We start from the raw sequence: 27,327 nt of genomic DNA on the forward strand, positions 1-27,327 counted from the left end.
AGCATGGCACCCTTCCCTCCAGGACACGCTGCTGGGCCAATTCCTTGTCTTGGAGGGAGAAGATGAACCATAAAATCCTCATCTGTGTCTGGGATCTTTGAAAGTGACCCAAAAAAATCCCTGTTCTAGGGTGCAGTTGGTGCCTGGACACATGGAGGTGAACAGCTGGGAGCTGTTGAGGTGGTGGAATTTCTGTGGGCTTGGTCAGGGTGGGAAGAGTTGCTTTGTCATTCACCTTCAGCTGAAGAAGCACTAGAAGAGGCTGGGTCGGGGTCCCAAGGTGTGGGTGAGGATTTCCAGTTGTTGGGAGCTGCTTTTCCAGCCGTGCAGCTGCTGCCATTCCTCCATCCAGCCTTGCACCACTGAGGTGAAGGTTCCTGGCTTGTCCTTGCAGCTTCTGATGTTGAGCACAGGCATGAGGCACCTTGGTCTCCGGTGTGACACATGCCAGCCTCTGGCACTGCTCCTCTGCCTCTGGAAAGGGGCAGTGGGGCAAGAACCAACCCAGAGCCTGGCACTGGCATCATGATATGACCACACAGAGCTCAGACATGGCTATGGGCAGAAGTTGGGCTCTAGGTCTAGGTCCCCTTTCCCTCCTGCCCCAGTTCCTCTGGAAGGACCCTGGGACACCCCAAAGTGGCCCTGTGCCTCTGGGCTGCACCCTGGGACCAAGGTGCTGTACATCTGCCATGTTGCTTCCCAGCTGGAATTTGTGGGTTTGTGGATCAGGGAGTGCCTGGGGCCAGCTGGGTCAGTCTGGGGCTTTCGGGCTGCCAGGGCATGCAGGGTACAGGCCCTGGCAGCTCCTGGCTGGGCTGGCCTGATGCAATTCCCTGTTTGCAGAACATCAGCCTCCCCACGAGTGTCCCAGGGCAGCAGAATCTTCCCTCATCATCTGCAGCTGGATGGACCCTTGGGAGCCTGCTTGGCTGTGGAACGGGATTCAGGGCACAGCCATGGACACACTCCAGCCCTCCATGCATGGCCATGGCCAGCTGGTGACAGACCTGGCTGTGCTTTGGGGTTTGGGTCCCAGGGAGCCCCAGGATCACCATGGGCAGCCCGAGGCAGCAGCAGTGCTGTGTGCTGGTGGCACAGGTGGCAGGGGTGGTCACAGCACTGTCACTGCTGCTGGCTGGAGGTCACCGTGCCAGAGCACTGTGGTGCACCCTGCTCACACCAGCGTGGGGGTGCTGAGGGTCCCCCGAATCACCGGGTCTGGGGCAAAAGGGCTTCCCCAAGGAGCCACAGACTGGGGGAGCACCAAACCATTCCATGTGAAAGCAGCTCTGGAGTGGGGCTGGGTTGGGTCACCCTCACCACAGAAAAACCCCAACAAAAAAGGAAAGGGCTCCCACCGGTTTTGTCCTCTCCACCACGTGCTCCCCAAGAGGGGAGAATGGAGGTGCTGAGCTCCTCCCCGGGGCAAAACGCCCTCGGGTTTGCTGTTTCACAGGGGCTGCAAAGCCTCCTCAGGGCTGAGGCTCTCACCAGAGCCGGAAGAGTTAATGCTCCCAAAATGCCATTAAATGTTCCTGCTGCAGGTCAGTCTCCATCGGGGATTAGGGGGATCTGGCCTGGGAGCCGGGGCCGGCTCCTGCCAGCTCTGGGCTGGTGCGGGACGTGCTGGTTGAGCCCCAGCACAACGTGCCGGGGTCTGGTGTGGCTCAGGAAACATCCTGGCTGTAAATCACCGGGGAGGGAGGGCTGGGAGCCCCTCCGGGGGGGCCTGGGTGGGCACCCACCCCGCCAGGCCAGACACGGTCCTGTGCCCGCAGCACGGCACGGGTGGGATGCGGGCTGGAAAGCCGGGATGGATCCGTGCCGCTGTCCCGCTCCCGGCACCTTCGGCTGCGGGGCCGGTGGGTGCCCGAGATGCGGTGCGGGGCGAGGGACGCCCGGGCCCGCCGGGTCCCGCCGCCCGCTCCGTGGGCTCCGCGTCCCTCCCGCCGGCCGCCCCGTCCGAGGGGACCGCAGGCTCCGGCTGTTTTCTCATCCTGCAGGAATTCGGCTCCGTGGGCCGGGCGGGTTTCTGTGTGCGCCCCCCCGCCCCCCCTTTCACTCTCCCTCTTTGGAGACTTTCTGCATTCTGCCTTTGATCTCCCCCCGTGTTTGCCCAGGGATCGCCGGGCTCGCCGGGGTTAGAGGCTGAGGTCAGCGCCTTTCCCATTCCAAACACCCAGAAACATCAGTGGGAAGGGAGGGGATTCAGATTACAACCTTCCCGTCCTCCCCTTCCACCCCACTCGCCCCGCTGGCCGTGCCGGGGATGGACTGAGCCCCGAGAGCCGCCCGCCACTGCCGCCGCGTCCCCGAGAGCCGACCGCGATGGATGGAGGCGGCGGGCGGCATCGCCGGTGGTCCGGCGGGCGCCGGGTGTGCTGAAGGACAGAGGTTTGGTCCTCTCCTCCTACTCTTTGTCCCCCGCCCGCCTTCTCCCTCATCCCGTCCGTCCTGAATGTGATTTACCCCGAGCCCTCGCCAGCGAGCCAGGCCGGCGGCGCGGGGCGGCCGCGATGGCTCCTCGGGGCAGAGGCGGGCGCGGGACCCGGGGGCAGCGGGCGGGCCGGCAGCGGGGCCCGCTGCGCATCGCGCTGCTCCTGCCCGTGCTGGCGGCGGCGGCCGGGCTCAGCCTGCAGCCGGGCAGGATGCGGCACCTGGGCGTGTGCCCCAACCAGCTGAACCCCAACCTGTGGGTGGACGCCCAGAGCACCTGCGAGCGGGAGTGCCAGGCCGACCAGGTGAGCGGGGGGGCTGCGGGCGGTAACGGGGTTTGGGGGGCATCCCCAGGCACCCGAAGGAGATGCTTTGGGGTGTGGTGTGGGTGCTGTGCTGGGTGGCACAGCCGGTTCAGTTGTTTGAGAGCAACGGGCTCTGCAGCCCTGCTGCAGCTTTGCCCCCTAAGCCCCTCCTGTCTGCTGGGCTCCCCTGTTGCCCACAGGCAGAGAAACTGCTGGGTGGCCCCTCGTGTCACCCCCTCAGACCGTGTCCCTTGGTCAGAACACTCTCCTTGTGCACCCCCAGGATGCTTCCACCCTGTCAAAGGGCTGGCTGGGATGAAAGGAATGGGTGTGCTGGGACACGGACCCCATCAGCCCGAGAACAGAATCCTCTCCCAAATTTCCCCTGGGGGCCGGAGCCCACCCACGGGCCGGGCTGTCCATTCCAGAGAGCCCTGGCTCCACCAGGCTGAGCAGGGGTAACCCCACCTGGTTAGGGCTGTCTGAACCCCGAGGGGAGACTCCTTCACAATTCATCTGCTGCGTTCTGCCTCCCCTCGGCCAGCAAAAGCTGAGAAGGGCAAGATGCTCTCTGCTGTGAGGAGAAGGGACCATCATCACTGCGGTGCACCCGCAAACATCCTGGGGGTGCTGAGGGTGGGCTGGGGCTGGCACGGCCGTGCCGGGGAGCTCTGGCCCTTAGCCGGAGCCCAGCGATGCTGGAGGTGCACAGGGCTGCGCGGGGGACACCTGCCCACCCCAAAGTCCCACAGGGGTGGGAACAGCACCCACAGCCCCAGCAGAGCGGTGACCTCCACGTCCCCCCCAATCTCTTCTCCCTCCCCGGCCAGGACTGTGAAGACTTTGAGAAATGCTGCACCAACGTGTGTGGGCTGCGGAGCTGCGTGGCCGCTCGCTTTGCCGACGGCAGCGTCCCGGCTCTGGCGCTGGCGCCCGCAGCGTCCTGCGAGAGCTTCGTGTGCGCGCAGCAGGGCTCCGACTGCGACATCTGGGACGGGCAGCCCGTGTGCAAGTGCAAGGACCGCTGCGAGAAGGAGCCCAACTTCACTTGCGCCTCCGACGGCCTCACCTACTACAACAAGTGCTACATGGACGCCGAGGCGTGTCTGCGCGGCACCCGCCTCACCACGGTGCCCTGCAAGCACATCTTCACCTGGCCCGACACCAGCCCCGTGCCGCAGGAGACCACGGCGCGCCCCACGCCGGGCGCCGGCCCCGAGCTGCCCGTGCCCCCCGCGCTCTACACCAACCCCTTCCACCAGTCCGTGCGCGCCGGCGGCACCGTCAGCTTCCGCTGCGACGTGAGCGGCCGCCCGCAGCCCGACATCACCTGGGAGAAGCAGAGCGAGCGGGAGGAGAACTTCATCATGCGGCCGGACCAGATGTACGGCAACGTGGTGGTCACCAACATCGGCCAGCTGGTCATCTACAACGCCCGCTACGAGGACGCCGGCATCTACACCTGCACGGCCCGCAACGCCGCCGGGCTGCTCCGCGCCGACTTCCCGCTGTCGGTGCTCCGGCGGGAGCCGGGGGGGACCCCGCGGAGCGGCAGCCCCCAGCCCTTCCCCAGCGCCGAGTGCCTGAAGGAGCCGGACCGGAGGCGCTGCGAGCCCACGGAGGTGCGCTGGCATTTCGACGCCAAGCAGGGCTCCTGCCTGACCTTCCGCTACGGCGGCTGCGGGGCCAACAGGAACCACTTCGAGACGTACGAGGAGTGCCGAGCCGCCTGCCTGGGCAGCGCCCGCCCCACCTGCCTCCTGCCCATGGTGCAGGGGCCCTGCCAGAACTGGGAGCCGCGCTGGGCGTACAACCACCTGCTGAAGCAGTGCCACTCCTTCGTCTACGGCGGCTGCGAGGGCAACACCAACAACTTTGAGAGCAAGGAGACCTGCGAGGACGTGTGCCCCTTCCCCAAGAGCCTGCAGTGCAAGGCCTGCCGCCTGAAGAGCAAGATGGTGCTGAGCCTCTGCCGCAGCGACTTCGCCATCGTGGGGCGGCTCATGGAGATCGTGGAGGACCAGGACTCCGGCATAGCCCGCTTCGCCCTCGAGGACGTCCTCAAGGATGAGAAGATGGGCCTCAAGTTCTTCAACATCAAGTACCTGGAGGTGACCCTGACCGACATGGACTGGAGCTGCCCCTGCCCCAACATGACGGCGGAGGACGGGCCCCTGATCATCATGGGCGAGGTGCACGACGGAATGGCCACGCTGGACCCCAGCAGCTACGTCCGGGCAGCCAACGACAAACGGGTGAAGAAGATCTATGAGCTGATGGAGAAGAAAACCTGCGACCTCCTGAACCGCTTCCAGGACTAGGGGAGAGTCAGGATGTGCTGACAGGGGGAGCTGCAGACACAGCACGGAGGGGGGAGCCTGAGGGAGCCCCCGCACCAGTGCCTGTGTCTAGAGGTTACCACTGTCAGGTAGTTCTCCTCAGCCCCGTGCTGAGCCCCAGACCAGCTCCCACGTCCACTGTAATTTATCTGCTGCATGTTCCCCCACCGTGTGACCCCTACCCCAGCCTGTCCAGAAGCAATGGAGAACTGGGTTGGGCTGCAGAGGGGTGGGAGACCTGCTGGGAACACCCCACCCATAAAATCTTCCCACTTCACCAAAGCCTCTGGGCCCAGTGTAACACCCCTGGGTGCTGGACCTGACCCTTTCATTGGTGCTGGAGTTGGAACTGGGGACACCCCCACTCCCAGTGTCTGTGCTGAAAACATCAGGGAGCTGCTGGGGTGTGGGGGGCAAAGCCACAGAGTTTATTGGGGGGACAACAGCACAATCCTGAGGAACGGGGGAAGGGAGACACCATTGGCACAGCATCCTCCAAGAAAACGGAGCAAGGAGTCTCCCCCATGCCCAGGGGTGTTGTCCCCCCCCACACCTGTGCCCCCCCGCGGCAGCTGTGCTGGGTCCTGTGGCCCAGGCTGGGGCATCCCACTGCGAAGGGAGCCCCAAAGGCACCAGGGCAGATGGACCCTGCCCAGCCAAGCCAGCCCCAGCTGGGTGAGCGGGGCTCTGTCCCATCACTGCTGTCCCCAGCCGCAGTGGCAGCCACGGCGGGACAGTGACACCCTGCAGGAGGCAGCAGTGGGGACGGCAGTGCCGGCAGGGCGGGTTACAGCTTGCGGAAGATCAGGCTCTTGTTGTTGGCCGGCATGTCCACCTGGAAGCACAGAGCCGGGCTCAGAGGTGCCCAGCAGCACGGGCAGCCCCGGGCCCAGCACGTACCATCCTCTCCAGGCTCAGCCCCGGGCCCAGCACGTACCATCCTCTCCAGGCTCAGCCCGTTGGCCTGGGCCAGCTCCCGCAGCATTGCCGTGTCCCGCAGCCCCCAGGCGGGATTGCTGCGGGAGGAGCCGGGGGTCACACCCGGGACACCCCCGGCCGGGGGCTGCCCTCAGGCCTGGCTTATCTCGAAGGACCACGCAGGGTGGGAGCTTCCGGCGGGGGGGGACACAGAGGACAGGATGGGGCCCAGGAGCCCCCCAGCCCCCTCCTACCTCTGCCTCAGGCTGCGGTCGAAGTCCACGTTGCTCTGGGGGCTGATGTGGCCGTCCACGGCGTAGGGCTGGTGGGACACAGCTGGAGCTGCAGGCAGGAGCCCCCTGTGCCCCCCAGCCCCCCTGCCACAGGCTGCTGCCCCCACAGAAGCCAAGCGGGAAGAGACACGGCCCCCAAGGAGTCCTGTCACCCACTGGGAGTCCTGTCACCCTCTGCAGGCACCCCAGACCCTGCTTTGGATAAGGTGAGGGAGGACAGGACCTGCCTCCTCCAAAACTGCCCCTTCCAGGGCTCAGCATGTGCCTCAAAAGGCAGAGACCCCCAAAAGCCAAGCCCCTGCACTTCCCAGCTCCCTCCCTAAGCCATGAGCGGAGCTGCCCCCCAGAATCTGCTCTGGCACCCTGCAGCCCCCAGGACTCTCCTGCACCAGGACAGGGGACCCACCCCATACGTGAAGAGCACACCTCCGGGCTTCAGCAGCACCCCGGCACCCCTGAACAGGCCCTGGGGGACGAGAGATGTGGGGACAGGTCAGGGGGCTGGGGACACCCCCGGGAGCCCCCCCTGAGCAGGGACAGGGGCTGCGGAGGGCGCTCACCTCGGTGCAGCGCAGCTCTGAGATGTGCATCATGTTGATGCTGACCAGCAGGTCCAGGCTGGCGGGCTGGGTGCCCCCCCAGGTCTCCCAGCCCTGGGACACGTCCAGCAGGATGGGGGGCAGCAGGTTGGGCAGCCCCGTGGCCTCCACGTAGGCAGCGATGCTGTGGGCACCAAGTCCAGCTCAAGGCCGGCCGGGTGCCCCTGCAGCCGCTGCAGGCAGGGCCAGAGCCCTGCACGGACCCTCAGGAGTGGAGAAACACCCACAGGGATGTGGGTCCAGCACAGCCTGGGGGTCCTTGCCCAGCCCTTTGCTTCCAGCTGCCACACAGAGAACTGGAAGCACCTGGACAACCGGGGATGCAGCATGGGGATGCAGAGGCCCCAGGGCCCAACCTCGCCACGTTTGGAGCACTCTCCCCTTGTGGGGACCCCATTGGCACCACTGCACCAGCACCTCCTGATTTTGGTGTTATTTACACCCTTTTTGGCACATTCACCACCGAGGTCTCAGCTCCTGCAGCCTCCCAGCCTGGAGATTATTTTTACCCATATATTATTTTATTTGGATGCTGCTGGGTGGGCAGCACAAAACTTCTCCTGGACAGGGGCTGGTTCCAGCATCTCCCCACCAGGCTTTTTTTTTTTTTCTACAGTGGAAAGCTGGATTTGGGGGGTTTCTGGGAAAAAATAAAGTCCTGAGCTGGGGAGCATGGGTTGTTTGGGAGTTGGATATTGGGGATTTATTGAAAAAAATATTGTGAGTATTGACCTGGGGAGCCTGGGCTGGGCAAGAGCTGAATATTGTGGTTTGCCTGGAAAAAATAAAGCATCAAGCCAGAGAGCCTGGACTGTCCAAGGGGGTCTTTGCTGTGAAAAAATACACATAAATCTCATCTGAGAGCAGGATATTGGGGTTTTCCTGGAAAGAATACAGTACTGAGCAGGGGAGCTTGGGCTGCTGGAGAGTTGGCCATTGGGTTTTTTCTTGAAAAAATAAAAAATTTGTGGAGCCTGGGTCCACTGTTGAATGGGTCTTTTCTAGAAAAAATACGTATCCAGTTTATCCAAGAGCTGGATATCGGGGTTTTCCTGGAGGGAGCAAAGCACTAAGCAGGAGAGCCAGGCCTGCAGGAGAATTAGATATTGGGGTTTTCCCCAAACGGAATAAAATAAATAAAGAAAAAAAAACAAAACGGGGAGCAGAGAACCGAGGCCGCGGTGCATGGCCCGAGGGAGGGGCTGCAGGCGGTGCCCCCGGAGTGCTGCGGGCTCCCCCGTGCCCCCGGCCCCGCTCACCTGCGCAGCGCCCGCGGGTCGATGTCCGAGGGCTGCCAGCGCATCTGCGGCAGCGCCCGCGCGAAGTGCGCGGCGTGGAGCCCCGAGCCCGCGCCCACCTCCAGCGCCCGCAGCGCGCCCGGCGCCGCGCCCGGCCCCGCGCACTCCCGCAGCACCGCCAGGATCGGGCCCTTGTTCCGCTCCGCCGCCGCCGGGACCTGCATGGCCGGGCCGGGAGGGAAGCGCGGCCGCGGCACCGCCCCGCGCCGCGGGAGGAGCAACGCACGGCGGGGAGGGGAAAGGCACAGCGGCCGCCCCGATGTTTTGAGAATTTCTAAGCGTTCCGATGTTTACATTCTTGTAGCAAACTTTCACACACAGTTTCTGTAAATAACTTAGTTTTGCATTCTTTTATGGAGGAGGGGAAATTTGATGGACTGTTGGTTTGTCCGGTGTCATTGGAGAGGTGGCACTGTCACCTTCCAATCCACTGTCATTTGTGGAAAACTATGAGTGTTGGAGTCAGAAAATAAACTCTCCTTTTTTCTTCACCTTGAGAGCAGCGGTGCGGGCGTGTTTCGCGTCCTATGGCGACATCGAGCAAGACTAAAAGTAAGTGCGCCGCCCGGGAATCGAACCCGGGTCGCAAGAATGGGAATCTTGCATGATACCACTACACCAGCGGCGCGGCCGGGAGCCATCCTGCCCCGCTGCCCCTCGGTCCCGCCGCCCCCGCGGAGATTCCCCCGGCCCCAGTCCCGGCCCGGCCGCTTCCCCAGCACCGGCACCCCCCAAAAGGGGCAAGTGAGGCTCTGCGCGGACACCCCAGGGAAACGGAGCCGGGGAGGGACACCACCCCCCCTCTTCCGCGGCAGCTGTCAGTGGTGATGGAGGTCCGGAGGGATCCATCTGGAGCACAAGGATTAGGGGTTCAGCCCTCCCCAGCATGGAAAGGCTCAGGGATGCGCCAACAGGCGCTTAGAAACCCCGGGCAGGTCCGGGGGGAAACTGAGGCACAGCCCCCAGCACGTTACAAGCCGGGTGACAGCCATTGGTGGCATCCCGTGGGTCAGGAGTGTATTTAGGCACAGTAACAGGGTTGGGAGTGGCAGCAGTGGATGCACACGCGCGATGGGTCCACGCGTGCCTGGCACCCACCAGGGCCAGGCGAAGCTGGGCTTTTATGGGAGGTACCCTCCTACAGCCCTCCCTCTGCAGCCACTACCGGGGCAACGTGGCGGAAAGGCAAAGGTCACCCTCGTGGGGTGGCTCTGCAGCCCCTGGAGCCCCCAGAGACCCCAGTGTGATTGTCACACGGCCTCTCCCCAAAACTCTGGGTGCTGTCGCCAGCCACGGGGGCGGCCGGTGGACACTGCGGGGTGGCCGGGGACCAGCTCGGGGTCGTGTCCTGGGTCTGCACCTCCTGCCACGTGGGGACACCTTGGCGGAACCCCCGCTCCAAGGATCACCGTGCTGGCGGGGACGCGGCTGCCCACCCGGCTCCCTGCGCTGTCCCTGTGGGGGTGGTACCTCAGCCCCTGCCTCTGCACCCCTTCACTTTTCCCTGCCCGGGTCCTTTGTGTCCCAGGAATGACCCCTATCTGTCCCCTGTGTGTGCCGTGGCTCCAGTGTCCCGTATCCCGAATGTCCCCGTGCAGGTCCCCTCCGAGTTTGCCGTGACTCCCGTGTCCCCTGCGCGCCTGTGCCATCGTGTGTCCCACGTGCCTGCTGTGCCCTCTCCCCTACTTCAGCCCCGCATGGTCCAACGTCCCTTCTGCGCGTTCCGTGTGTCCTGTGCGAGTCCCATGTCTCCCGCATGTCCCCTCTGTGTCCCATGAAAGTCCTCACATGTGCTCCCAGCATGTGCCCTGCTTGTTCCTGCATCCTGTGTGTCCCCATAAATCCACACGTGTGCTGCCGATGTATCCCGTGCGCGTCCCCTGTGTGTCCCCACAACGCAGACATGTCCCTTGCACAGCACGCACGTGTCGCGTGTGTCCCCGCACGCCTCCCACCGACCTGTGTGTCTCCCCCCGACCCGTCCCGCGGGTGTCCCCCGCTCCCCCCGGGCTCTGGGCGCCGGCTCCGCGTCCCCCTCGCTCCATGCGCGTTCCCCTTTAAGTACGGGGGCGTGTCGGAGCCGGGGGGGCCCGGCCCTGCCTGCTTAAGGCCCCGGCGAGGGGCACCTGCGGCACTCGAGAGGGCGGCGGGGCCGTGGGCCGGGGCCCGCACCATGTACACGCTGACGCGGGGCCCCAGCAAGCTCGCCACGCAGCGGCGCACAGGTACCGGGGGGCGCGGGGCCGGGGCCGCGGGGGCTCCGTCCCGCCCGGCCGCCGCTGACGCCCCGCGCTCCCCGCAGGTCCCACGCAGCAGGCGGTGGAGAGCAGCAAGCTGGGCGAGTACCGGGGGCGAGCGCAGCCCGGCCTGTGGCCCCCGGCCAGGTGAGCGCCGGTGACCTTGGCGGGGAGCGGCGCGGGGCGGCCGGGTCTGACCTTGAAGAGAACGGGAACGGGACGGCCGGGCCGGACGCGGGACGGGGGCCCGGGGGCTCTGCTCGGTGCCGCCCGGCCCGGGGGTCTCGGCGGTGCTGGCGCGTCCCGCGGAGCTCCGGGCACGCCTGGGCTCGGTGCCCTGCGCCGTGGCCGCCCCGCGTCGGGGACACACCGGGGTGGCCGCCCCCCCTCCTGCCCACGGGCCGTGCCCAAACCCGCGGGCAGTGGGACCGGCGGGGTCACGCCAAGGAGGCGGCACGGGGGGGTCCCGGTGCGGGCAGAGCCGGGGCCGGGCTGGTCCAGCCCCTCCGCCGGCGGCCCCGATTGCACGAAGCGGGCGGCGGGGCCAGCGCCGGTCCCGCCCGCCTTGGCCGCGCCGCGCACCCCCGGGGGCCGCGGAGCCGCGCTCCCCTCTGCCCCAAAAGCCGGGGTGACACTTTCTGGTGAACACCAGTGTCCCGCAGCAGTACCCGGGGCTGTTGGCAGGGTGCTGTGGGGTCTTCCAGTGGCTGGGAGGTGCGGATGGGATCCCTACGGGGACCCTTTCCCGACTGGAGGCCTGGAGTCACAGCACACCCACACAGGGTAGTGGGACCCCACTGGTTCTGCACGTCCTCTCCAGCTCCAAGAAATGAGCTCCCCCCTTACTCCCCAGTTCCTCTCCTTCCCAGGACCCCTGGAATTCACTGGAGTGGCTTCTCCACACTTGCCCTCCTGCCTGCCCCTGGCTGTGGGGGCTTGAGAGTTGCTGCTCTCCCCAGCCCCTGCCTGCAGATCTGCAGGAGCTGCCTCCTCCCAGTCCCTCCTGCCCTCCAATCCCACTCCTAGGGCCCCTTAGACTTTGCCCCATGAGGAACGTGGCTGTTGCAAGCGTGTCCTGCCCTAGAGCTGGGCAGAAAAGCCAAAATGCTGGAGTTTGCATTGAATGTGCTCCCAGGTCTCATCCCAAGTCTTGCCTTTAGCTCTGGCGGGTGTTGCCTCATCCGGGCAGGGGGTGGTTGAAGTGCCCCTCACCAGAGGGGATCCCAGCTCTGAGGAAGCCTGACCTGCTCCCACTTTTCAGAGTGTAACATCCCAGTCCTGGGGCACCTTGTGTGCCCCATGCTGGGGCCAGAGCTGTTCCTGTGTACCTGGGTGTTTGATCTGCAGAGGATGGCACATCCCCTGTCCAGTACCTGACTGAATTTCACTTCAATTTCCTGATATTCCTGCACTTTTGGTGGCAGATTCTTTATCTTAGGGACTACACTTGGTGCTAGATTGGAGGATGGGTAGGAGATGGGCAGCTGGGGCTTTTCCCCAGGGAGGTCCCCTTGCACCCCTCCTGTGTCAGAATCCCCTGTCCCTGGGGCTGGGTCCCTTTCCATCGCACTCCTTGGGGACAGGGCAGGGCGGCTGCAGCTGTGGGTGAGTGTGTGCATTGTGGGGACACAGTCCAGGACACCTGAACCGCCCCAGTTCTTGCTGGGGTGGGCAGAGCTGCCTGTGCCCTCACCTCCCCCTGCTTCCCTCCCTCCACAGCCCAGCACAGAAACTCGTCTTCAACAGAGTGAATGGCAAGAGGCCCCCACTGCTGCTGCAGCAGATCTCAGCCCCTGAGGAATGTTACACGCTGGCCCACGAGGAGAACGTCCGCTTTGTCTATGAAGGTGAGGGCACAGGGTCCCAGGGGCAGCAGCCGGGGGAGCTGGAGCACGTGGAGCCCCTCCCCAGCGCCTGCCCCGTGCTGGGGACAGGCACCGAGTCCCCGGCCTGGGCACTTCCCTCCTTTGCTCCGCCTCCCGCTCCTGTCCCGCAGCCCCCTGCCCTGGGAGCCGGTCCCAAACCCACCCGGCCTCGTTCCCTCCCCAGCCTGGCAGCAGGTAGAGCAGCAGCTGGACAGCAGCCGGAGCGGGGACAGCGCCTGCGGCCCCGTGCAGTACGTGGAGAAAACCCCCAACCCCGGACTCAAAAGTGAGTGGCAGTGGTGGTGCCCTTTGGGGTGCATCAGGCTCGGGGTGCAGGGAGGGGCTGTGGGCTCAGCCTGCCCCTGAACGGGGCTGTAGTGGAAGGAGGAGGAGGATCCCAATGCTGGATGGGTCTGTCCTGCTGGTGCTGAGGTCACTCTGGGGGTGCTGTGGGCACAGCTGTCCCCAGGCACTGCGGTGGGGATGTCCCACTGCATCCCTTGCATGTTCCACTGTGTTGCTGACTCCTCTGGGATTCAGGCCCTCTCCTGCCACCGAGGGGTTCGGCATCATGCTGGAGAGAGAGGAGCTGCCTGTGCGAACCTGCTTCTCCTGGGGCCAGCAGGACCAATTGGGCTTGGGGACAACACTTGTCTGGTGGCACCTGGAGTCAGCAGCCTTTGGGCTCTCACAGCAGCTGAGAGCTCCCCAAGGAAGAGAATGTCCCTGTTGATCCAGTCTGGCCTTTTGGGGACACGGCATAGGGGTGGAGGACACCTGGGGGTGTCATTAGATTGGAGATAAGGAAAGGCTCTTCCCCCAGAGGGTGCTGCCACTGCCAGGCTCCCCAGGGAATGGGCACAGCCCCGGGGCTGCCAGAGCTCCAGGAGAGCTTGGACAGTGCTGCCAGGGATGCCCAGGGTGGGATTGTTGGGGTGTCTGTGCAGGGACAGGGGCTGGGCTGGGTGATTCCTGTGGCTCCCCCTTCCAGCTGAGGATATTCTGTGATTCCATGGTTATTTTTTCTGGGGTTTGGAAGGAGCACCCAGAGCTCTGCTCCTGCTCCAGCTGTTCCCCTCTCTCCCTCCCCTCTTTCTCAGACTTCGTTCCCATCGACCTGGAGGATTGGTGGGCACAGCAATTTCTGGCCAAAATCGAAAACAGCTCATAAAAGGGAAGAAAAGGTTGCCTTTGGTTTCTTTCTAAGAGAAACGAAGCTGCGAGCACCTGGTGACAGCCCAGCATCGGAGGCGTTTTTGAAGCGTTTTTGAGACGCCCGAGGTGGAGCGAGCCAGCCCCGAGCACCGGACCACAGCCATGCCCGGCCCCGCGCCCTCCCCGTGCCCGGCACAGGAGCAGCGTGCAGCCCCAGCCAGGATTCCTTAAGTGCCAGTTCTCGGCCTGCTGCGGCTCCTGCAGCCTCCAGCTCCAGGGACACTGCGGTGCCACGCTGGGGACAGGGAGCGGCTCCCCCTGCGGCCGCGGGAGGCCAGGGGGTGCTGCAGCAGCACCGCCAGACAATAAAGCGCTGAAACTGCCCGTGGAGCCGCGCCTGTGCCGGGGGGAGCAGGGGAAGCAGGGTCTGCAGCACCGTGGCCCCTGGAGAGGGGATGCTCTCAGCTGACCCGTGGCTCCTCTGGATCCAAGGGCTTGGAGCTCCTCTTCCTCGCAGCTGCATCCTTACCCCGATGCTGCCCCATCTCCCGGGGCTCAGCCAGGGGCTGGTGCTGTCTTAGGTGATGTTGGGGACTGGGGGGACATATGGGAATCTGCAAGGGGGGCTGAGCACCCTGGCTGTGCTCCAGAGCTGCGCTGCAGCATCTCAGTGGGCAAAGCTGCAGGAATGGCAGTGCCAGGGCCAGCTGCCCACTGCCATGGAGGCCAAAAGGCTCCAGGTCTCCCCCTCACCTGTGGCTGTTTGGGAGAGCTGAGAGAGGATAGTTGTGGCTACCTGAAGTAAAAAGAATGGGGGACCCCAACTTCTGCTTCTACAAAAAACTCCTCAGGTGCTGGGCTTTTCAAGCCAGACTGAGCTCTTCTCCTTCTGGTTCGTAGGACACCCCTCTACCCCCATGCCCTTCTCCCCAGACAGACAGCAGGAGGCCAGCACAGGCTGAACAGAGTCTGACTCGAAAGGAGGCCAGGAAACACCCACTGGAAAACAAAATCATCTTTATTATTCCTATGAGGGGAACAACCACACTGCAGCCAGGGCGGAGTAGAAGCTGGCCAGGAGCTGTGTTGCTTCTCCCACCTGGGAGGCCAGAGCAGTGCCAGCAGCAGCTGTGCCCCTGGCACCTGCCCATGGAGCACTCCTGGTCCTGCTCCCAGCCCCAGGCTGGCACACCTGGCACTGTGGCTGTGACTGAAATCAGGAGCAGCACCACGCACAGCCCACAGTGCCTGCCTCGCTGCCAGGCAGGGTGTTCCAGCCCTGGGACAGGGAATGCTGCTGCCATAACACCTCCTTCATTCAGGCCAGGGTGGCCCCAGAGCGATGGAGGGCTGGGCCCAGGGGATGCCAGCCCTGCGTGGCCTCTGCCCCAGCTCTGCCATGGCATCGGGGGCAGGGAGGGGCTGAAGGTGCCTCTGTGTCCCCACCCAGCACCAAGCCTTGCAGGGGCACCAGAGCCAACATGAACAGCTACTGCTGTGCTCAGGGCACTGCCAGCCCACCCTCCCAGCTAAAAGCATCCCCCCCTTTCCCTTCCCTCCCTGGGCCAGTCCCTGCTGCTGGGATTCCCCCTGCATGGTGCCCTGGCAGTGGCTGGCTCTGCTGCCCACCAGGATGCTCCCAGGGTGCAATCCCTCCCTGCCAGCAACTCCACAGGACTCCAAGGTGTCAGAGCAGGCCATGCACCTGCTGGCTGCTGACTAATAAAAGCACACAGCTTTAAGATCCAGGGAAATTCTTAGTAACATGATGCACCATTGTTCTGAACAACAACATTAGGCAAAGGAAAGGAATGGAACAGGAATAAATGAGTCAGTCACAAGGAAAAAAATGAAAACCCAACCCAAAAATATAACCCAACCCCTGACAATGCAATCACTGGGAGGGAATCAGCCCCCCTTGCCATAAATATTAATTATGTGCAATTGTGTGTAGTACTATAGTGCAAATAGCTCTGCATTGATCATGGGGCAGCTCCCAAGGGGCTGCCCCAGGTGACACAGGGACTAGTTAAGGACAGACAAGAATCAACACAGATTTCCAACAAACAAACAAAAAAAACCCCAACCCAGTCACTGGGAAACTCCAAAAAGGAGCTGCCTCCTCCAACTGGGCCCAGGCAAGGCTGGGCAATGCTGGTGCCCAGCAGCATCCTGGAGCCAGGCAGGGGCAGGACAGGGCCTTTACTCCTGCCTGCTGCTGGCACAGCCTGGTCAGGGGCAGAGGGGATGAGGAGGCAGATGCAGGACAGATGTGGTCAGGTTGGAGCTGTGTGGGGTGTAAAGGGGTGAGCTCAGCAGGACATGGGCACAGCGAGGGCATCGCTGGCTTCACGCTGCTCCTGTGGCTGCCCTGCACAGTGTGGGGCAGTGCTGCTGGCAGAGCCCCTGCATGGGCACAGCACTGAGGCCACCAGCATCCCTGGGCACCCTGTGACACTTCATACCCATCCCACAGAGCACAGCCAAGACCCTGCAGCACCTCTCCCTCAACCCACAGCGTCCCCAGGGACCTTGTGGCACCTCTCACCCGTCCCTGCAGTGTCCCTGGGCACCCCTCACTGCCCCCAGCTCTGGCTCCCAGCCCTGCCCATCACGTGTTGTTCTGAGGCTGAGCTCTGGGCACTGCTCCATGGCTACCTCTCACCCAGAGCCAGCTCCTGGCACCACAGCTCCCCCTGCACAGCTGGGGCCAGAGCCAGCTCCTCGAGCCACGCTTGGCAAGCTTTCCCTGGCGCTTAAAGGAGACAGAGCCTCCTCTTTCCATGCCAGGCAGGTGCCAGACAGGAGCTGAGCTGTCCCCCCTCGCTGCACACAAAGTGCTCCCAGGGGCAATCCCAGCACATCCTGCTGCCCCAAGGACGGTTTGGATCTGAGCTATGTGACAGGCTCCTGCTAAACCACGAGCAACTACCAAACAACACAGGGACATGCGGGTGAGGAGCGCGGGGCGCGTCCTGCTGGGTGTGAGTGAGGGCAGGGAGGAGGGAGCGCAGGGGATCCTCCTCTGCCATCCCAAGTCCAACGCCCCTCTCCACCCATCCAGGCTCTCCCGGGTTTTTGGGTGGAGTTTTTTGCTGTATGGATGAAGAAGGCTGGAGAGTGGCAGTGTCACATGCGCACACACACGCACACCCACGCACCCCGGAGCGCTGGCAGCCAGGAGCTGCCATCCCCTCACCCTCGCTGGGAAGGTTTACATTGATACAGTATTTAAGACACGCCGATATATAAATTACTGTCTCTATATATACTATGTATAGGCTGAGGGCCAGTCCGTGCCGGGGCACCAGGGGCTCATTTCCCTCTGTCCTCTGTGTAGTGCTGGAAGCGAGTGAAGCTCATGAAGACCTGCTCCAGGGAGATCTGGCTCACCGAGTAGTCCTCCAAGCGATATTTCTCTTTGGCTTTCTCCAGGGCCCCAAAGACCTGCAAGGGAGGGCAGGGACAGGAGGCAGCATGGGAGGACTCCCAGGACCACAGGGGAGCCCCAGGCTGTGACAGGGAACATCCCAGCTGTGGCAGGGAAAGCAGAGAAAGCTTTGTTCTCCAGGGAGACCCAGGAAAATGACACCTTCCCTGGCAGGAGAGTGGGGGGAAGCCAGGAGCATCTGACACCATTTTAAAACATATGCTATGGATATGATTGTTTTACACAATTATATGTGATAAATGCACATATATACATACATATATACAAATACATACATATAGATACATGTATATATGTATTTATATATACACACACATATCTGGGTTTGAATCCCTGCCCAAGGCTTCTGCTAACACATTATATATATATATATATAAAATATTTATATAATATAGAAATAACACTTAGGACATTAAATACACTATACATAACTATCTGTATCTAGCATACACATAATTTTTATCTTGAGCTACATATGATATACATATTGATAAACTCACTCTCTAGTTTTTATATAATCCTATACCTAGTTTTAATATAATCTGTATACTATGTACTCTCTCTAAATATACTCTATAGACTATACTATATACTTGATATAGAGTATATAATCTTATAGAGTATTACCTATACCACATACCTTATTGAGTATATATCATATATTGTATAAACACAATATACAGTATATGATATATACTACATCCAGTGCATGTAATATACAGATATATATATGTATATATGTATCTGTATATATATATATACTTAGATGCTGCATATGAAAACTATCTATATACTATGAATATCTCTGTATGTATTCACATATAGATAATGTACATGCAGACAGTATATACAGAGAGCTATACTAGGTATGCTCTATACCTAACTCTGTATGCAGAGGGTTCCATACTGTAACTGTACTGTGGGGTTTTATCGGTGTCCCTGGGCTAGGACCCCTCAGGATCAGTGGCTGGGGACAGCCACTGCCCACAGCCCCAGTGGGACCACACTGAAGCACTGCCAGGGGGTTCCTGGGGCAGAGGGGCAGGAGCAGGGAGCAGTCAGCATGGGGAACTTGTGCCACCCATGCCAGGTTTCCACAGTGCAAAGCAGCGTGGGGAGAATGCACCACCGAAAGCAAAGCACCAAGAACATGGGAAGGGCCAGGAGAAGGGTTCCCAGTGCCCCTTACCTGTGCCCAGCTGAGGTTCTTGTTGGTCAAGTGGTAATGCACCATGCCCTGGTGCTCATGCTTCAGGACACTGCCTGGGGAATGGAGCAGGTAGAGGCTCTGTGTTAGGGAAGGTGCTGCAGTTCACACCCAGCACCTGCCCCTGCTCCAGGGGCAACCACTCCAGCATCTCACGGTACCTGGGAAAGTCTTCTCCACGAAGGCCTTGAAGGCCTGCAGCTCACCCTCCTCCTCGCTCCGGGTTTTGGCCAGCAAGGTGTATCCACTACCAAACTTGCTTTTGAGGTGCTGGGGGCTGCCCAGGCACTTGAACTGCCCATTCACCATGATGGCCAGTCGTGTGCACAGTGCCTCGCACTCCTCCATGCTGCAGGAAGGAGAGGACTCGTTCAGAAAATCCCAGGATGGTTTGGGCTGTAAGGAACCTTAAAGCTCATCTCATTCTACCCCCTGCCATGGGCAGGGACATCTTCACTATAACAGGCTGCTTCAAGCTCAGTCCAGCATGCCCCCAGAGATGAGGCAGCCACAGCTTCTCTGGGCATGTAAGCACCAGGACATGAGCAGAAGCTTCTGGGAAGCGGCTGGAGGTGTGTTCCCTTCTCTCTGGACTCTTTGAGGAGGGAGATTTGGGTCGAGCCAGCCACTGGCTGCAGGCAGTGTATGCCCACCCACCAGGCCCCGGAGGTGTGTCCCATCCCTCGGATCCCACCACTCTCCCTGATCTCTTATGCCAAGCCCTGGCCAGCCAGGTGTCACCTGTGGGAGGTGAAGATGATGGATTTGCCGCACTCCCGTGTCCGTGTCACTGCGTCCCAGAGCAAGCGCCGGGCCACGGGGTCCATGCCAGTGGAGGGCTCGTCCAGGAAGATCACAGGGGGGCCACCAATGAGGGCAATGCCAGCACTCAGCTTCCGCTTGTTCCCACCGCTGCAGAGGAATCACAGAACCATTAAGGTTGGAAATGATGAGCAAGATCACCCCGTTCAACCTTCAGATGAAAACGGGAGCAAGGAACGGGGACAGAGCCCCAGTAGGAGCACAGGGAGCAGCACACCAGAGGAGGGACAGCAGTTTGGCCAGGCCTGCTCTCACCTGTAGGTCCTGACGAGCTTGTCGGCGTGCGGCTCCAGGAGCAGCCCCCGCAGCATGTTCTCCACGCAGCTGCCGATGTAGCGCTCGGGGATGCCGCGCAGCCGCGCGTACATGCTCAGCGTCTCGCGGCCCGTCATGTGCTCCAGCAGCGCGTCAAACTGCGGGCAGTACCCGATCCTCTGCTGCACCTGTGCCCAGGGGAGCACACGGCAATCAGCACACGGGCAGGGCTCCAAGCCAGGGCTGCCTGGGCACCCACGGGCCCTGCTGCTACTCCCAGAGTGATGGAACTGAGCCGCAGCTCTGAAACCATGGGGGGAATGAGATGGAAATGCCCCCTGGAGGAGCTGGGCTGACAGGGATGGACACATATGTCTCTGGACAGCAGCTGGTGGGCTCACAATGCCTCTGCCAAGCTGGTTCCTCACTGTGAGGGACCATTTCGAGGTGCCCATGCTCTCAGAACAAGGAAAGTGCTGGAGGGCTGGTACCTCCCCCATGTCCTGCTCACTTCCAGGGACAAGAGCATGAGAGAAGGCAGTTTCAGGGAAGGAAGCAATTTGGGGCATGGTCTCAAGGAATGTTCTTCATGTCTGACCTTGTCTGGGATCCCGATTCACTTAAGACTTGGACTTGATTGTCCTTGTGGGTCTCTTCCAAATCAGAATATTCTGTGAAGTCTGGGACAGTGGTAGAGGAAGGACTGGACTGAAAGCCTAACCCCTGCTCATCTCTTTCTCTTCCAAAGGAAGTGGGCAATTCCCAGCAAGGACACCCCTAGCAGAGGTCTGGAAAGGTTTGATACACTCATTTTAGAGACCATCCTCCAATATTTCCACATTTCCAGCTATGGAGGTAAAACCCTTTGATGAAAGGTTTGCTACCCGCAGCAGGTTTGGTCTCCATTTGTATCACATCTGTAATCCCAGTGGAGAGGAAACTGCTTCCTCATGGCCAGATAATGGAGAGCTGAGCCAGCCAAGGACACAACGTCCCTGGGATATTTATTGTCCCTGCCTCTGGAACTGCAACCATGTCCTCTTGGAGGCCCCTGCAAGGTGGCTCAGCCCAGGCAAACACAGGATGGTCTGCAACACCACCCTCAGCCCCGCAGCCTTGGGTACCTTCTTGATGTTGGCCAGAATGCTGTGGCCATCCACAAAAGCGTCCCCTGATGTGATGCTCTCGTCACCCGTCAGCATCTTGAAGGTGGTGGTTTTGCCCGCTCCGTTGAAGCCAAGGAGACCAAAGCATTCCCCTTTGCTGACGGCCAAGGAGATCCTGTCCACTGCCAGCAGGGACTCCCGGCTGTCGTAGACCTGGAGGAGCCACACACGTGCCACGTGTCACTGCCCGATGGCACGGCAAGGCCCGAGAGGACACGGCTCAGATGGCAGCAGGATGCTCACGTCACCCTGCCTCACCTTGGTCAGCTCCTTGATGACCAGAGGGCTGCTGAGAGACGACAGCAGTTCTGGTGGTGACTCCAAAACCTTCTTCCTCTCATCTGCCACGTCCCTGTCCTCTGGCAGCACAGACACCCTGTTCAGCAGGGCCACCTGAACACAGCGGGAAGACACACTCTGTGTCACCTGGCTGCTGGGGGATGAATGGGCTCCTCCAGTGTCCCCAACCCTGGGAGGATCCATCCCTCTGGAGATGCCTCGCTCCCTTTGCCAACCCATACACTTAACAGGAGTGGCTCCTCCAAGCTCCAGGGATGCTCCCTGGGAAGATGATTTAGGTGATGAGGGCCCATCTCCAGCTCACAGGGACTCCTGGGCTGGGCTTGGAGGGCACAGCTCCCTCCCACGTGCTTCACTCACCCATTTCCGCCGCCTGCAGATGCCACAGACCAGAGTTCTCAGTCTCCAGAGAAGGTTTGTCTCAATGAGGAAGAGGAGGAAGAGGAAGGAGAAACCCTGGATGGCCAAGGAGGTCAGGTACCGCCCAATCCCAGGGGTCTCCCAGGAAAAGTAGTTCATCTGATAACTGATATCTGAGGAAAGATGGAACAAAATCAACTCCAGGATCAATCCACACTTTGGGGAGAGGCAGATAAACTCCAAAGGAAGCTGTGAGCCCAAAGCTTTGCCTGGCTTATCTTCATCCCACACTGGCTCCCTGCCCACAGCTCTTCCCAATGCTTCCCACAGGAGGATTTGGGTCTGGAGGGGATCTGGCAGAAGATGCCCACTGGAGGCAGGCTGAGGACACCAATCTTGGGATTGGGATTTCTTTACTCATCTGTGAAACTTCCCCTAGCACACATTTTTCCTCCAAATCATGAGTAAGGTGATCTAGTTAAGGATTTTTTTTTCTATGTATGTCCTAATATACTGCCCAGGTTTTGCTCTAAAATGGTACCTGCAGCTCCTGCCCAGGCAGAGGCCCCATGACACTGCCCAGTTCCACCATCCACCCCACAGAACCCCCCAGTGATGCTGTGGGGGCTGGCCAGATGGGGATGTAGAGACTCACTGAAGGCCTTGCAGATGAAGATGGCTTCAACAGATGAGGTGCAGAACTGAATGAACTCATAGTTCTGGTAGAAGTCACTGATGCACTGGCCCAAGCAGTAATTGGGTAAGATGAGAAAAACTTTATCCAGGGTTTTGGAGAGGTCCACCAAGCCCAGCTCTGAAAGAGAACAGGTGGATCAATGAATTAGAGACTGCTGGTTTGGGAGAAAAAACCCTGATAACTGAAAAGTACTGAAGTTCAGAGAGAAACCAAACATATTTTGTCACATTTAATGAGTGAGAATGGACGACTGTAGTGTTTTATGGCTATTGTGGGACCAGCCCTGGGGGCTGGACCTTGTTGGTGATGGCTGGGCAGGTGCAGAGGGCAGTGACCCACCTGGGATGCTCATGATGGTGACGGCGAGGAAGGTGGCGGTGCCGGAGAGGATGTTGAAGATGGTCAGACGGGTGTAGGCCGTGGCTGCCACCGAGAAGAAGAAGCTGAGGAGGTACATGAGGGGGATGATGGCCCAGCCATAAAGGAGGAAGATCAGCATCACGTCAACGAGGTGGCTGTCTTGGGTGAAGGCTTGCACGTTGAAGGCTTGGAATATCACCTGGGGCACAGCAATGTGGGGAGAAGGCACATTTGGCTTGACCTCAGGCGATGTCTCCTTGTCCCAGTAGCCCAGGGTAACATCAGCACTGCACTGACCCAGAGAGCCCCTCATGGATGGGTCCCACCAGCAGCCCATGGCTGTCCCCAGGGGAGGCCCTTTCTGCAGACTGGGATGCAGAAGAGATCTGGGGAATTCCTCTCTAACATCTCATGGATTTAACATTTTCTAGTCCCAAAAGCAAAGAGGGAGGACAGAGGACACTGCCAGAGGACACTGTCCCAGCTGACTGGCCATGGTCCAGCTCCCAGCAGGACCAAGGGACAGCTTTCTAGTGGGTCCTTTCTACAGAGACATTGCCAGTGGCCCTGTCCTTCTCCCTACACCCACACACATCCCCAAGGAGCAGAGCCCAGCATCCCACCAACGGGGAGGGCATTGGGGTGCCGGGGTGACTCACCAACATCAGAGCACAAGGGATGAGGAAGTTGATGATGTCCCAGAGCAGGGCAGAAAGCCAGAAGTTGACCACGTACACGCCGCTGACAAACTGGACATGCTTGGCCTTGATGGCGCGTTCGCTGACCAGCAGCAGCGCGAAGGTGCTGGCGAGAGAGGCCATCCCATACAGCAGGTTGATAGCAATGGCAAAGCCAGTCTGGCCTCTGTGGGGACAGGGGAACACGTTAGGGCAGGGACACCTCAGCAAACCAATGCTGAGGCTACACAAGGACAGCACAGAATCACAGAATAGTCTCAGACGGAACCCACAGGGATCATCCAGCCCAGCTCCTGGTCCTGCACAGACACCCCGACAATCCCACCCTGTGCACTCCTGAAAGTGTTGTCCAACTGCTCCTGGAGCTCTGGCAGCCTTGAGACCAGGACTATTCCCTGGGGAGCCTGGGCAGTGCCCCAACACCCTCTGGGGGAAGAACCTTTTCTTCATTTCCAGTCTAACCCTCCCCTGACACAGCTACAGCCATTCCTTTGGGTCCTGTGTCTGGTCACAGAGAGCAGAGATCAGCACCTGCCCCTCTGCTGCCACTCTTGAGAAAGCTGTGGCCAGCTTTCTCTCCCACCCACACTGGGCTCCTTGAAGAGGCTACACTTGGCCAACATGCTGAAGAAACACTCAAGGGAGTCAATCATCCCCCAGGCACAGCCCACCCTGCACACCATAAACCTCCATGCTGCCTTGGCGAGGTCCCAGACATGGCCCCTCTGGTCTAGGTGAGGTTCAGAGGCCCTGGATGTGGGGTTTTGTGAAGAGCATGGCAACATGGCCTCCACTACCATGAGCACCCAGGAAAACTAACCCCAGCCAGTATCTTGAGGGGAACAGCCAACTCTGAGATGTGCATGGGGTGACGTGGCTGCCAGCTCAGCAGGGAAGTCATCTCCACAACTTTGCCCCCTGACTTCCTGAGTGCAATCACAGCTACATTTGGGTCTGAGAAGCTCCAGCCTGGCTTCTTCACTGACTCCAGCACAACCGAGCCAACCTGCACCCATGGGAGCCCTAGCAGGAAAGCGAGCCCTGTGCCATCACCACACGTACTCCATGAGCTGGTCCTTGGCCTTCTCGGTGATGTTGCGGGGCTGGGGGTAGTTGGTGACGGTGATGGAGGCGTTGGGGCCCGCCAGCACCCTGAGGATGGCGCTGTCAGCCAGCATGAGGGCAGTGGCCGGGGAGTGGTAGGCCTGGTTGTTGAAGAGCGCCGTGACCAGCGTGCGGTTCCCCACGGCCTCGAAGGAGGCGGCTGCAATGTAGTGCTCGTTGAAGGCTCCTCCCTCCTCCGAGGCTCTGGAGATGAGGTACTCCTCCAGCCCACCTGCCAAACACCACCGCTGTTACGGGCGGGTCCATCACACCACTGCTAACTGAAGCCAACTGGAAAAGACCCCAGGCAGACTCAGCCCTGGTGGCCCACCCTAGTCCTCATCACAGAAACACAGATCCATGGAATCTCATGAGTTGGAAAGGACCCACAAGGATCATCAAGTACAACTTCTGGCCCTGCATAGAACATCCCAACAATGCCACCATGTGCCTGAGAGTGTTATCCAAAGCTCCTTAAGCTCTGGGAGCACTGGGGCCGTGACCATTCCCTGGCAAGTCTGCTCCAGTGGCCACAAACATGGGGTTGAGGAGAAGACAGCTCTGCTCAGATGAGGAGAGGTCCTGCCAGTGACGCAACACTCCCACGCAGGAAAGAAAAGCATCAGATACGACACAGCTGGGACCTAAACCACCCACACCAGTGGCCCTGGACACCCCACCAGGCACCACCTGCTCCAGGGGCACTCCCTGAGCCCTCACCCAGCACCTCCAGTGGCGACTGATGCTGGGCATCCAGCAGCTCCGTGTACTGCTCCGCCAGCCTCTGCGGCAGCCCCGCAGCGCCCGACACCGAGAAAGGCACGATGGTCTGGCCGTAGGGCTCCAGCGTCAGCCGCAGCTGGGACGAGTCCCGCGGGCCCGGGAAGGTCTTGGCCACGATGAGGGCAAAGGCAGTGAAGATCAGAGGCACGAGGAACTGCGCCGCCACCATCTTCCAGTTGCGCCAGCTGTACATGGCCCGCTTCATGAACATGGCGTAGAACTGCTGGCAGCACAGGTAGAACTGCGAGGGGAGAGGCAGGGTCACGGTGAGCCCTGCCAGCTGGGGACACGTCACCCCATGCAGGTGATGTGGAAGTGACCCCAAACCACCACCATCCTTTATGCATCTGCCAGCCTGCAGCAGAGTCTGCTCTCCAGCTAAGCCTATAAAGGGATTAGCAGGGCAGCTGCCCAGCTCCAGCTCATCCAGCTCCATGGCTTCTGAGCGAGTCACAGTCACTTTGAGATCTCAGGTGTTAAAAGCAGCTTTAGCCATGACCTTTACCTTCCTCCACCGCCCAGCAGCTGAGGCTCCCAAACAGGATTACTGCAGGGCAACCGGGTGAGCACCTGCGAGTGCCCCGCCCAGCCCCTGCCAACACTTTCTGTGCTTTTCAAACCCAGCAACATCCTCCTCCCCCTCTGCCTTTGAGACGTGCCCTTGGGAAGACAAGGGACATTGATCACAGGCGCTGAGGCAGCGGGGCATGAAGGGCTGCCAGGGAACTGGAACACGAGCCTAGCAAGGGAAGGAAGATGGATTTTCTCATCTTCCTTCTGGAAAACCCCAACGATAGAACAACGGCAGGTGGAAAACCACATTAGATCACCTTGAAGAGCAACTTGGATCCCAAGATTAATATAAAGAGTAACCCTATCAACCCTAAAAATCATTTGTCCTAACAATGCAGATTCCAACTTGAACTTTCAATTCGATTGTGGTTCCAAACCACATGCAACAAGAGCAACTGTGGGGGAGGCTCCACCTGGTAACCCTACTTCAATCCCCTCCCTTCACACATCATCTCCCCATTGCTGCTGCACTGAATACCCAGCACTCACCCCGGTGTTGAGCTTGATACTGGAGCAGTCCTCAGTAATGAGCGCCCCGCTGTCGTCCGTCATGTCCGTCATGCCACTCAGGCTGCTGGAGTCATCCATGGCCCAGTCGTTGGAGCGCCTCTCGTGCTGGTACTGCAGAGCAGGCAGCTGGATGGCCTGGATATCCATGCTGGAGTCCACGAGCTTCCCAACCCTGTGCCAGGAGGGAAAGCAGGTGATGAAACAAATCCAGGCAGGTACAGCTGTTCTGAGCTGGGGAAGACAAAGCCCAGAGACCAAAGCCAACGAGTGCCCCGGAGGGCTGTGCTGGCCATCACCAAAGCACATGGGCACTGGTCAACCCTGCACCCACCTGAGGAACACCTCCTCCATGGTGGTGACTGAGGCGCCGTAGCTGGCAATGCCCAGCTCCTCCCGCCTCTGCTCCAGCTCCGTGAACAGGGCCTCAAACCTGAGCAGAGAAGGGAGACATCAGACACTGAACTCGTGGGAGGGGGCATGGGGTAAAGACCTCTGGGCATCAGTCCTGCACCTGGCTGGAGTCTTGCATCCACCCCCAGGGTGACCTGTGGCTCTGAGCACACCCCTGTCCCCCAGGGCAGACTTTGGGCTCCACTGGCTGTTCTTGCCTCAGCTATCACAGAATCATGGAAACACAAAAGAGTTTGAGTTTGGAATGGACCTTACTGACGATCTCATTCCACTCCCTGCTTCCACTATCCCAGGGTGCTCCAAACCATATCCACTTTGGCTTTGGACACTGCCAGGGATCCAGGGGCAGTCCCAGCTGCTCTGGGCACCCTGTGCCAGGGCCTGCCCACCCTCACAGGGAACAATTCCCAATTCCCAGTATCCCATCCATCCCTGCCCTCTGGCAGTGGGAGCCATTCCCTGTGTCCTGTCCCTCCATGCCTTGTCCCCAGTCCCTCTCCAGCTCTCCTGGAGCCCCTTCAGGCCCTGGCAGGGGCTCTGAGGTGTCCCTGGAGCTTCTCCTCTCCAGGTGAGCACCCCCAGCTCTCCCAGCCTGGCTGCAGTCCTTGGGGCATCTCTGTAGCCTTCCTGGACTTGCTCCAGGAGCTCCACATCCTCCTGCTGGTGCCTCCAGACTGGGAGGGAGCACTGCAGGAGGGGTCTCATGAGAACAGAGCAGGAAACAATCAGCTCCCCTGATCTCCTGGGTCTGCAGATCTGATTTCAGAGCCAGAATCCTGCCTTGTGTGTGCCACCCTCAGCACTACGGGAGGAACTGAATCCCATTTTCCACGACCAGTGCTGACGCTAGGAGCAGCTCCCCTTTCCAACAAGCCTGTGAGACAGTGTGTGAAGAGAAGGGACCCCCCAGGGAGGGGCAGCAGAGGACAATGCCATTACCTGTGGGTGCTCTCCTTGGGCAGGATGAAGGACAGCTCTGCCCCGGCGTTGCTCTCCATGGTGGCGTTGGGCACGTACTGGCAGATGAGGCGGGAGATCTCGCCCAGGTTGCAGTAGGGCTCCTTCACCATCACCATGTGATATCCAGCCCCTGGGGGGAGCCACGAGAAAAGGGAGAGGAGGGTCAATCCCAGCCTGGGCAGGGGGCTGGGACAGAGAGGGATGCACAGGCACTGCTCTGTA

The 27,327-nt window shown here is 60.5% G+C and overlaps 4 protein-coding genes and 1 non-coding gene across 7 annotated transcripts in view; 2 read left to right on the forward strand and 3 right to left on the reverse strand.

Moving 5' to 3' along the window:
* Positions 1 to 1,955: 1,955 nt before the first annotated feature.
* Positions 1,956 to 7,887, forward strand: WFIKKN1 (WAP, follistatin/kazal, immunoglobulin, kunitz and netrin domain containing 1). Its single transcript, XM_074553110.1, is given in 4 exon segments — positions 1,956 to 2,397; positions 2,479 to 2,512; positions 2,514 to 2,744; positions 3,575 to 7,887. Coding segments are annotated over 4 exon segments (1,818 nt in total). The 5' UTR covers positions 1,956 to 2,335; the 3' UTR covers positions 5,066 to 7,887.
* Positions 5,489 to 8,415, reverse strand: METTL26 (methyltransferase like 26). 3 transcript variants are annotated; one of them, XM_074553107.1, is made up of 6 exons: positions 8,153 to 8,415; positions 6,855 to 7,017; positions 6,701 to 6,760; positions 6,256 to 6,323; positions 5,984 to 6,099; positions 5,489 to 5,918 (listed from the first exon to the last, which is right to left on the reverse strand). In XM_074553107.1, exons 1-6 carry the CDS (start codon positions 8,353 to 8,355, stop codon positions 5,779 to 5,781), a joined length of 750 nt encoding a protein of 249 aa, XP_074409208.1. In that variant the 5' UTR covers positions 8,356 to 8,415; the 3' UTR covers positions 5,489 to 5,778. The 3 variants fall into 3 exon arrangements, with proteins under 3 accessions (XP_074409208.1, XP_074409209.1, XP_074409210.1); XM_074553108.1 differs by having other exon boundaries at positions 6,021 to 6,099; positions 8,153 to 8,413; XM_074553109.1 differs by lacking the exon at positions 5,984 to 6,099 and having other exon boundaries at positions 8,153 to 8,414.
* A 333-nt stretch (positions 8,416 to 8,748) lies between these two features.
* On the reverse strand, positions 8,749 to 8,819 carry TRNAG-CCC (transfer RNA glycine (anticodon CCC)). The gene has a single exon. It is a non-coding gene; the product is annotated as a tRNA-Gly (tRNA).
* A 1,437-nt stretch (positions 8,820 to 10,256) lies between these two features.
* MCRIP2 (MAPK regulated corepressor interacting protein 2) lies at positions 10,257 to 13,832 on the forward strand. The gene is made up of 5 exons (XM_074553303.1): positions 10,257 to 10,416; positions 10,494 to 10,575; positions 12,148 to 12,275; positions 12,478 to 12,579; positions 13,394 to 13,832. Exons 1-5 carry the CDS (start codon positions 10,365 to 10,367, stop codon positions 13,462 to 13,464), a joined length of 435 nt encoding a protein of 144 aa, XP_074409404.1. The 5' UTR covers positions 10,257 to 10,364; the 3' UTR covers positions 13,465 to 13,832.
* Positions 13,833 to 14,448: 616 nt separating this feature from the next.
* The window catches only part of ABCA3 (ATP binding cassette subfamily A member 3), a 32,041-nt gene continuing 19,162 nt past the window's right edge, over positions 14,449 to 27,327 (reverse strand). The window contains exons 16-31 of the mRNA XM_074553302.1: positions 27,085 to 27,235; positions 26,066 to 26,164; positions 25,714 to 25,906; positions 24,589 to 24,892; positions 23,827 to 24,100; positions 22,726 to 22,930; positions 22,046 to 22,265; positions 21,665 to 21,823; positions 21,010 to 21,182; positions 20,608 to 20,742; positions 20,308 to 20,502; positions 19,184 to 19,371; positions 18,848 to 19,018; positions 18,268 to 18,455; positions 18,089 to 18,162; positions 14,449 to 16,895 (exon numbers count right to left, since the gene is read on the reverse strand). Coding sequence (XP_074409403.1) covers positions 16,764 to 16,895; positions 18,089 to 18,162; positions 18,268 to 18,455; positions 18,848 to 19,018; positions 19,184 to 19,371; positions 20,308 to 20,502; positions 20,608 to 20,742; positions 21,010 to 21,182; positions 21,665 to 21,823; positions 22,046 to 22,265; positions 22,726 to 22,930; positions 23,827 to 24,100; positions 24,589 to 24,892; positions 25,714 to 25,906; positions 26,066 to 26,164; positions 27,085 to 27,235 — 2,861 coding nt within the window. The 3' untranslated portion in view covers positions 14,449 to 16,763. The remainder of the gene's footprint in view (positions 16,896 to 18,088; positions 18,163 to 18,267; positions 18,456 to 18,847; positions 19,019 to 19,183; positions 19,372 to 20,307; positions 20,503 to 20,607; positions 20,743 to 21,009; positions 21,183 to 21,664; positions 21,824 to 22,045; positions 22,266 to 22,725; positions 22,931 to 23,826; positions 24,101 to 24,588; positions 24,893 to 25,713; positions 25,907 to 26,065; positions 26,165 to 27,084; positions 27,236 to 27,327) is intronic.

This window comes from Zonotrichia albicollis, chromosome 16, assembly GCF_047830755.1.
Source record: "Zonotrichia albicollis isolate bZonAlb1 chromosome 16, bZonAlb1.hap1, whole genome shotgun sequence".
NCBI classification, from domain to species: domain Eukaryota; kingdom Metazoa; phylum Chordata; class Aves; order Passeriformes; family Passerellidae; genus Zonotrichia; species Zonotrichia albicollis.